The following is a 9,523-nucleotide window of genomic DNA, read 5'->3' as shown; positions in this document are numbered from 1 at the left end:
AGTTTCACAATTTGAGTTGAATTAATGAAATAAATGAACTTTTCCCATGACATTCTAATTTATTCAGAAAAAAACCTGTAGATTCTTATAGGCTAAAAACAGCAGTCAGTGTTTTTAACTATTAAAAGATTAAAACAATAGTTTTATGTATTTCTCTAAAGTTTTTTTTTTGGTTAAAGTTCAGAGGGATTTGCCTTTATTTTGGTGTTGATGCAACCAGTTTTGGGTCCATGAGATATCAGCTTTATAGTATTAATAAATCAGACTGGTAAAAAAGGGCAGCTGTGGCCCATTTTTTTGTGGCCCAATATCTTAAGTAAATTTATTTACTTAAGATATATGGGCAGTTTTCTTACAGTTATCTCTCTCACAGACAATTTTCTTTAAAAGAGTGCCATCAAGGGTTCAAATCAGAAAATCACATACACCAATACACTCGCCTCAAGTAGGCTACTGCTGAACATATTTGCATATTGGATATTTGCAACATACAGAATACTTGCAAGACATGGGAAATATTACAGCTTGTGCAAATTATGTGGAATATTTGTATATGAAGCAGAGCTTTCATTACTGTAGTACAGTTTCATATGGCACTGTAATTTGGCCGTGCTTATAGTTTTTTCCCAATTTTTTACTTGTGTTTGCTGATTCTTTGGCCCATTATCAAAAATGGGCCAAAGAATCATGGGCCAAAGAATCAGCAAACACATGTAAAATATCGGGAAAAAACTATAATTACTGCCACATTAGAGTGCCATATGAAACTGTACTACAGTAATGAAAGCTCTGCTTCATATACAAATATTCCACATAAACACAGGACTGCAACAAAAAATACTAAACTTGTAAAATATTTACCAAAAACATACAACTTTTTTTATCTTTTTTTTTTTTTTTTTGACAGACACAATAAGAAGAGCTCTGTGTATAACTCCCCCAAAAAGAAGTAGAATAAAGTTAAAGAGTGCTGCTGTGATGCCTTCCTGAGAATTGTCTTTACTTTGAAAGAATAATGAGAGTATGGACATAACACAAATTAAGCAAACTGCGATAACACATACATTACATTTTCCTTTGCTTATGTAAAAGGATGTCCCTTTAAGAACGTTGTGTGTTTTGCATGATGAGCACGTTAGGCAGTTATTACCTAAATCCAGATTTTTTTCAACACAGAAGTAAATAGTTTTCTGTAAATGTGTGAGACTTCCAGTTCATTAGCCACTGTAGGGAAATAATGAGAAGTAGAGCCATGCACAGGCTTCATATTTAGGCCCGAGCCCTGGCCCGAGACGATCAGACCTGAGCCCGGCCCGTGTACGACTGCTTATCAGAATTACCAACCCCGAGCCTATTTCCCTGTTCCTTTAAGCTATTAAAAAAGTTCAGTTTTGTATGTAATGACATAATGATTATATTTCATAAGTTAATTTAGAAAAACGTTTTGAGCTTTTTTTTTTTCATTACATAATTACACACACACACACACGCACGCACGCACATTTTGAATTTTTTGTTGTTGAGCTCGTGTTCAAGTCAATCAAAATGAAAACGAATTTGTGTAGCAATTTCTAATACTGTGTGTATGTGTGGGTCACTTTTATCATTATCAAATGTTGGCTGTAACCTGTACATAACCTGTTGCACATGGAATGTGTCTTAATTCAGATGATGATATACTTTTGGCCATTTAATATTCATTAAATTCTAAATGTTATTAATGTTGGTTTTTGTCCCCAAAACTCATTCATTAGAAGCACCACGCCTCTGTCTTGCATCAGCAGAACGCACAATCTGATCTAATGCCTTGAGAATCAAAACATCAACATCATCATTTGTGTCAATCTCATAATGATAGTTCTTCACTGGGAAGATGTTGCTCATTGGAACACCCACTTTGGCACTGCACATCTCCATCTGTATAGAAACACAAAATAGATTTTGTAAAACTATAGAAAACATGCAACACGTATAGATGATTAAAATTACATATAGTACCCTCTCTTTGATCTTCTTGCTTCTGTAGACCATTTTTAGATCATTTTTGACCAGAGGACATGCTTTATCCACTTTAGATATTACAATCACTTGAGGAATCCCTGCAATGAGAAATATGAAAGTGTTTTAATCCAAATTATACAAATCTACATTTTGTAATATACAGGTGCATCTCAATAAATTAGAATGTTGAGGAAAAGTTCATTTATTTCAGTAATTCAATTCAAATTGTGAAACCATTATATTAAATAAATTAAATGCACACAGACTGAACAAATTAGAATACTTCATAAGACCAATACAATAGTGAATTTTTTTAGTGAATTGTTGGCCTTCTGGAAAGTATGGTAATTTACTGTACATGTACTCGATAGGGGCTCCTTGTGCTTTAATTACTGCCTCAATTTGGCGTGTCATGGAGGTGATCAATTTGTGGCACTGCTGAGGTGGTCTTGAAGCCCAGGTTTCTTTGACAGTGGCCTTCAGATCATCTGCATTGTTTGGAAATACAAAACTTGCTCTCATCTGAAAAGAGGTCTTTGGACCACTGGACAATAGTCCAATCCTTCTTTTCCTTAGCCCAGGTAAGAGGCCTCAGGAGTGGCTAAGCAAGAGGAATACGACAACTGTATCCAAATTCCTTGACACGTGTAGTGGCTCTTGATGCCTTGACCCCAGCCTCAGTCCATTCCTTGTGAAGTTAACTCAAATTCTTGAATCCAGTTTGCTTGACAATCCTCATAAGGCTGCGGTTCTCTCGGTTGGTTGTGCATATTTTTCTTCCACACTTTTTCCTTCCAGTCAACTTTCTGTTAACATGCTTGGATACAGCACTCTGTGAAGCTTCTTTTTTCTTTGTTTGTGGCTTACCCTCCTTGTGAAGGGTGTCAATGATTGTCTTCTGGATAACTTTCAGATCAGCAGTCTTCCCCATGATTGTGTAGCCTAGTGAACCAAACTGAGAGACCATTTTGAAGGCTCAGGAAACCTTTGCAGGTGTTTTGAGTTGATTAGCTGATTGGCATGTGACCATATTCTAATTTGTTGAGATTAGTTGTTGAGACAAGGCAACTGGCATCTGGTCCTGTGATTCAACCATAATGGGAGCAAAGCTTGATTTCAGATCAACGAATAAATGAACTTTTCCACAACATTCTAATTTACTGAGATGCACCTGTATTCCCTTTTTTTATTTCTCTCATCTTGTACAAAACAAAGGCAAAAAATATATTTTTTTTTCTCTTTTTTATTGGTTCACTTAAATCATATTTGTTGTTGTTGAAATGCATTTTAAATATGTACATAAGCCAAACTAGTCTTTATGTGGAATGTGGGAGCTTTTATGTATTACAGTGTTGTGCATAAGAAAGATAAACATCCTATACATTTTTACCGTTATCACTGATGGTCCGGCGAATGAGTTTCAATTTCTCAGTAATTATCTTATCTTCTGGAGCGATTTGGATTGCACTTCCATCTATGATGTAAACTAGGCAGAAGGCTTGATCAGACAGTGAAGGGTTTTCATTGTAATGCTCATCGTCGCTAGTGAGGGATTTCTCCTCAAACTAGTTTTATGAAATAAAAACAAAATATAAAAATTAGAATATATTGTGCAAATTCAAATGTTAATTTTTACTCAAATGAATGTAGTCAATGGGATAGTTCACACCAAAATAAATGTTTTCATCTTTTACTCAATATTTCAAAAGTAAATATTCTGAAGAATGTGTACCATGCTTTTCACATTCTAGTAAATGGCTGCCAGCAACTGTTTGGTTACAAGCATTCTTCAAAATATCTTCTGTTGTGAATTTTCATTTTTGGGTGAATGATCCCTTTAACTTTTAATTGAATGTCTTACTTTATATCCCTCCTTCACACGTCCATATATGGTGTTGACAATGTCATCTATTTGACTCTCAGATATTCTTTCAGGTTCTAAACCTTTTATGTCACATAATTCAAAAGGTAAATCCGCATCTACACTTCTCATGCGGTATGTTCTTAGCTGTAAACAAAGACCAAGAAAAATGGCAATATATATTTTTAAATATCACACAGCATGTATAATATATACAAATGTCTGGTTTGGTTGATGATTTGTCTATATTTCTTTAAATCACATTCCTACAGTCTTTGCAGCTATCATGTGTGCAATATAGACGCTAAATAATGCTTACTCTTGTTGTGAAACTGTGACTGGCGGGTGATTCCAAATCTTCAGCTATTGCTTCATTAACTATTTCTCCTCGAAAGACACTAAGGACAGAGTTAATAAAGCTGGACTTCCCTGCTCCAGTTTGTCCAGCCACCAGGATCTTGATTTTTGCAACATCTGGATTACTCGGAGTAAAAGTTTCTATACGTTCTTTCAGCACTTCCTTCTGTCTACAAAAGACAAGAGACAAACTTATCTGCACACTAAATTAATAAAAACAAATATCTGCACATTTAATAAATAAAAATAATATATAATATATGAAGAAAAAAAAATTCACATCTTTCTGTTTGAGAATTATTTTTTGGGAGTTATTTATTCAGCCAATATGTACTATTTTAGTAAATTTACAAAAAAAAAAAAAAAAAAAAAAATCTCCATCCATTAAATACATTTATTGTTTGATATTTTGAAACCAGTTATACTTCATTATTTTGTAATTCCGGCCAAAAGGAAACAAAAGCCTGCACACAATGTCCTTCAATGTAAAAAGGTCAGATTTATTATACATATAAATATGTATTACACAATGTATATTTTACAGTAGGCCAAAATATAATTTTAGCTATCATATGTTTGAACAGACTACTATCTATGATACTGTATATACCACATAGTCCACATAATATGTTTATGTAGCTTACCTCCAGTCAAATGTCCTCCATGCTTCATCCAGTACTGTGAAGAAAAACAAAATATATAAAGATCAAATAAACAATTCAGTTAACAATAAATTGGTATTATCTCAATCTCTGAGTCTGAGAATGTATGTATCCCATCTAACAGATCATTCTCAGTACAAATGTACTTATAGTAACATTAATATAACCCTTGTTCAAAGTTTGTGGTTTTAAAAATGTTGATGCATTTTTAAATGCATCAACACTTTTTGCATCATTTATGAAATGTTTTAGTTTAGTGTCTTGCAACTTTTTTTAAAGGGATCATATGATACGATTTAATTGTTTTCCTTTCTCATGAGTGTATTACATGTTTTGGTGCCTAAAGAAGATCTGTGAAGTTTCAAAGACTAAAGTCTCAAATACAAAGAGATATTCTTTATAAAAGTTAAGACTCGTCGTCGTGTCAAGACTGTACTGTGCATTTTACAGAGGATGAGGACGGTTTCCTGGAAGAATAGCCTACAATGCAGGTGTCAGTTTCTATAAAGTGGGGCAATTCCAACTTTGTAAGGACAATCTGGCACTCCTGACTCACAGTCTGTAAGGACATTTACATATGTAAAAGATTTGCCACTGATGATTGAAAAGCGAGTTTTAAGCAGTGTAGAGTAGTGCTTGTTGTTAGTCATTTCTCAGATCACAAAGGCAGACATGGTTTTATGTTTACGCAGCGCAATACGCAATATGCAATGCAATGCGTAAAGACAGTATAAGTCATTATAATCAGTAATTATGTCCCCACTGGATGCAGCACAAGCCTCGTTTATAATGGATTTTATTGGTTTATTGAGAGTGACTACAGGATCCAGACCCAATAACGGTCATTCAAACACACTTTTAAATGCAGTCTTTTCATTCAAAATATTGTAAGTTAATTTTGTCAAACTTATGCATTTTATGATTTGATCAAATTTGATTAAATAGATTTAAAAAGTATAAGTTAAAAGGTGCATATCAGTTATCATAGTCAGAAACAATCCCATTATTCAATGCAGTACTGACCTCCAGTTTTTGATTCACCTGATCCCATTTGCAATCTTTTGTTGTGTTAACAGCTAACAACAAGAAGAATCACAGAACTATCTTTACTGTCTTGTGCTGCTGAAGGATGTGCAGGTGTGATGTGAAAGCAGCTCTCATTAGAAGGTATATTTATACATGCAGGTCTAACTTTCAGTTTCACCATAAATAACAGATTGGAAAGGAAAATGTTTGTGCTCTCCAGTTGTTTCAGAGGCAGGCCCGGACTGGCCATCCTGAGCACACAGAGAATTCCCGGTTTCCTGGCATCTCATTTGACCTGCTGCCCAGTTTTACTTTTTTATTTTTTTATTTTTTGTTATATCATTATTATTTTATATTATTGCATGCCACATGCACCAACGTGATCATTGCCGAGTTTGACATTCGATAATAAATTGATATTAAATCACAAATCAGTTGATTCTGCTCCCATCAAACGGTTTAAAACAGCATAATCAATATTCTGCGGTACTCAAGTGACCAGAAGCAGCAGTGAAATATAGCGAAATTACTGACCATCAAGTGCAGGTCAGTTTCATCTGTAAATAGGCTACTGTATTTTTGTCTTAGTTTAGTTAAGTATTAAACTGCAAGCAAATGTTAGTAGCAAAATCAGTAGCATTCCATTATTACATTAAAGGACATCATTATTATCTATTGTAAAGGTGCATTGATATATTTCGCAGACAGATGTTCACATCAAATTATAGTAAAGGATGGAGCTAGTGCAGACAACACTACAAAAATATAAGACATAATAATGCAATAACCTGTTCAGTGTTATTTTTGTATAAACATATTGTACTAATTTAGACATTTAGCCATGCAAATCTATTGTAAAATATTTGTATGAAATAGAGGTTTGTTTATCTTAGGTATTAAAGTGATTTTGAGAAAAATAACAACAATAACACACTGTCTTAATGCTATACTTACAATTGACTAATTTATATTGTGTGCAAACAAGTTACAATGATGTGGTTGTTTTGCAACAAGATGGAGACAGTTCTGTTCATAACAGTAGACCTGCTGGTAAAGAAATGAAAGGTACAAGAAAAACAACTATAATAATAATAATAATAATAATAATAATAATAGTGTTGTGGGTATATAGCAGGACCACCAAAACTGCAGATAACCCTGCAGAGTTTAGCTCCAATCCCAATTAAACACATCTGAACAAGGTGTGTTGAGGCAAGTTGGAGCTGAACTCTTCAGGACAGCGGATCTCCAAAACCGAGTTGCGACACCCCTGTTGTATAGGATGCCCTGGATGAGTGTAAGATTTCCCAGTCCAACTCTACTGTAGTGAAAACTGTTAACCAGAACACCAAAATATAAAAAAAATAAAAATAATTTCATTTCAATTTTCTGACTTTAGAAAGTTTAAACTGCATTATTAAATCATTATTATATTAAACTGCATATTTTCATAAATCACATGACCATAAGGGTGTTCTCCTCATGTGTCCTGACATGCATAGCTATTTCGAATATACCTGTTGATCTGATTTATTGACTGGTAACTGTTGAGGCACACTTATTAAAAAGTAACGAAAGACATAATATTTTATACACAAGAAGATACTCATTTCCAGGTTTAAGACATTTTAATCTTTTAATTTCTCTGCTTTTAATTTAAAAATCTGATTATGATCTGATCTGCACTCAGCTTATAATAGAAAGAGATTTATTTCTAGATTTATGTGATGCTATTTTATTTTACTTTTTTTTTTTATACATTGTTCTTTAAAAATACTAGAAATTGGCTGATGAACACAGACAAATCTTACTGTAATCGTGAATTTATTTGGATCCATGTTTCATGTCGATGTTTCTCTCTCTCTTTATTGTGATTCTTGACTTCCTCATATTATTTTGTACATCCATCAAAACTTGTGTTTTCTGGTCCGGATTTCATTCTCGTTTTGGCTGAAAGAATAGCATTAGTGAGAAGGGAGAGGGGAAACTTTAATGGAAAATTAATAGAAAAAATAGAGATTTTTTTCTGCTTTCTATTTGAATATATTTTACAATTTAATTTATTCCTGTGATCAAAGCTACATTTTCAGCATCATTACTCCAGTCTTACACCAACTGTAACAATATACACTATACCATTCAAAAGCTTAAAGTCGGTATATAAAGAAATTAAAGCTTTTATTTAGCACACACGTGATGATAAATACAAAAATCACGTTACAAATTATGCTGTTCTTTCAATTCATCAAAAAGTATATATTGTCAGCTCTTTTTTTCAAATTAAAAATAATAATAATAATAATATAAATAATAAATGTTTTTTTTTTCAGTAGCAAATCAGAATATATGAAGCATTTCTGAATGGAGTAATGATGCTTAAAACTCAGCTTTGAAAGTCAGCTTTGATTGTTCCTGATAAACGGTTTAACTGCACTTGCAACTTGGAAATGTATTTTATAATGCAGAACGTGTAAATTGCACAGGATTAAAATTTTATTATATTAATATACTATATATTTATTATTTATTTATTTATTTTTTTCCACAGGATTTGGTTGCTTGGGTGACGGTGGGATACTTACACATTCCTCATTCTGAAGATATTCCCAACACAGCGACTCCAGGTAATGCAGTGGGATTCTTCCTGCGTCCCTTCAACTTTTTCGACGAGGACCCCTCACTCGCGTCCCGCAGCACGGTCATCGTGCGACCAGATGAGAAGGGTCAGCCGAAGATTCAGAGATGGACTCCAGAGGTCGTAGGTCACTGTGTCTCAAACAAACCTTTCTATTACAATGGCACATACACTGGTGTCTAGACAGAGACTGAGCTCATTTAATATTGTGTTAATGTTTTGTGCTTTATATAAAATCATAAAAGAGCTGAAATGTGACATTAAATACTGATGGTATCAAACATTTTAAAAACCTCATGAACATCTGACTTAACTGACAACATAAACAAGATTGTTACAACATTAAGAATATTGAAATGTTTTTTTTTTTTTTTCTGAATACAAATCTTACAAATAAATGTTGTATTCAACATTATTATATTTTAATCCAGGAATCAGAAGAAAAAATATAAAATTATATTTTGCATACAAATGCAGGATTTTAAGGCAGTTTTGTACCTGTTATATTATTTTCATTACAGTTCAGCAGAATTTCTTCTTGTTTTTATAAATTAATATAAATTAAATTCTGTACAACAAATGTATAGTTACAATTGTATTTTACAACTGTATTTTTTTTTTAAATAATACAGTAGGCAACTAAGAATTGTTGGATGGAATCTGCTTATCTGTAATGAAAATAATGTAAACATGCAAATAAAGTCTTAAACTTCCCCTGTTGAAGTGTTTTTTAAAATAAACGTGTAATAATTTCATGCTTGTGAATAATTAAATGCAATGTGAGTAGTGTGTTTACATTGGTTGTTGTGGTAACCGTGAGCGGTGGGATGAAGTGAGGACCCTTGAGTTCCATCAGTGAGAGGATGTGTCCATGGATGAAGTTTATCAGTGGAGAACATCCAGGATGGTGATGGTGTATCTGTGAGCTCACTGATCCCGCGCTCATGTAGGGGCTGAGCGTGAGCTGGAAACAGAGGCTCC

General features: G+C 33.4%; 1 protein-coding gene across 1 annotated transcript; it reads right to left on the bottom strand.

Moving 5' to 3' along the window:
- Nucleotides 1-1,459: 1,459 nt before the first annotated feature.
- On the bottom strand, nt 1,460-9,488 carry LOC113076590 (interferon-induced protein 44-like). Its single transcript, XM_026249279.1, has 7 exons — nt 9,339-9,488; nt 8,836-8,855; nt 4,182-4,389; nt 3,863-4,009; nt 3,392-3,566; nt 1,999-2,099; nt 1,460-1,917 (listed from the first exon to the last, which is right to left on the bottom strand). The coding sequence occupies exons 1-7, from the start codon at nt 9,486-9,488 to the stop codon at nt 1,744-1,746; spliced, it is 975 nt and encodes a 324-aa protein (XP_026105064.1). The 3' UTR covers nt 1,460-1,743.
- Between the last annotated feature and the right edge of the window lie 35 nt (nt 9,489-9,523).

Source organism: Carassius auratus, unplaced genomic scaffold (genome assembly GCF_003368295.1).
Source record: "Carassius auratus strain Wakin unplaced genomic scaffold, ASM336829v1 scaf_tig00020786, whole genome shotgun sequence".
In the NCBI taxonomy this organism is placed as follows: domain Eukaryota; kingdom Metazoa; phylum Chordata; class Actinopteri; order Cypriniformes; family Cyprinidae; genus Carassius; species Carassius auratus.
Note: the sequence above shows the minus strand (reverse complement) of the source record. Positions and strands in the feature narration are given on the sequence as shown.

Excerpts from the sequence above, each read along its gene's own strand:
- LOC113076590 (XM_026249279.1), bottom strand. The coding sequence starts at position 9,488 with ATGAGCGCGGGATCAGTGAGCTCACAGATACACCATCACCATCCTGGA. Across the intron at positions 4,390-8,835 it reads TTAAGTCAGATGTTCATGAG|ACAGAAGGAAGTGCTGAAAG; the intron begins GTTTTTAAAATG and ends TGTCTTTTGTAG. Across the intron at positions 3,567-3,862 it reads GTGTGAAGGAGGGATATAAA|TTTGAGGAGAAATCCCTCAC; the intron begins GTAAGACATTCA and ends TCATAAAACTAG.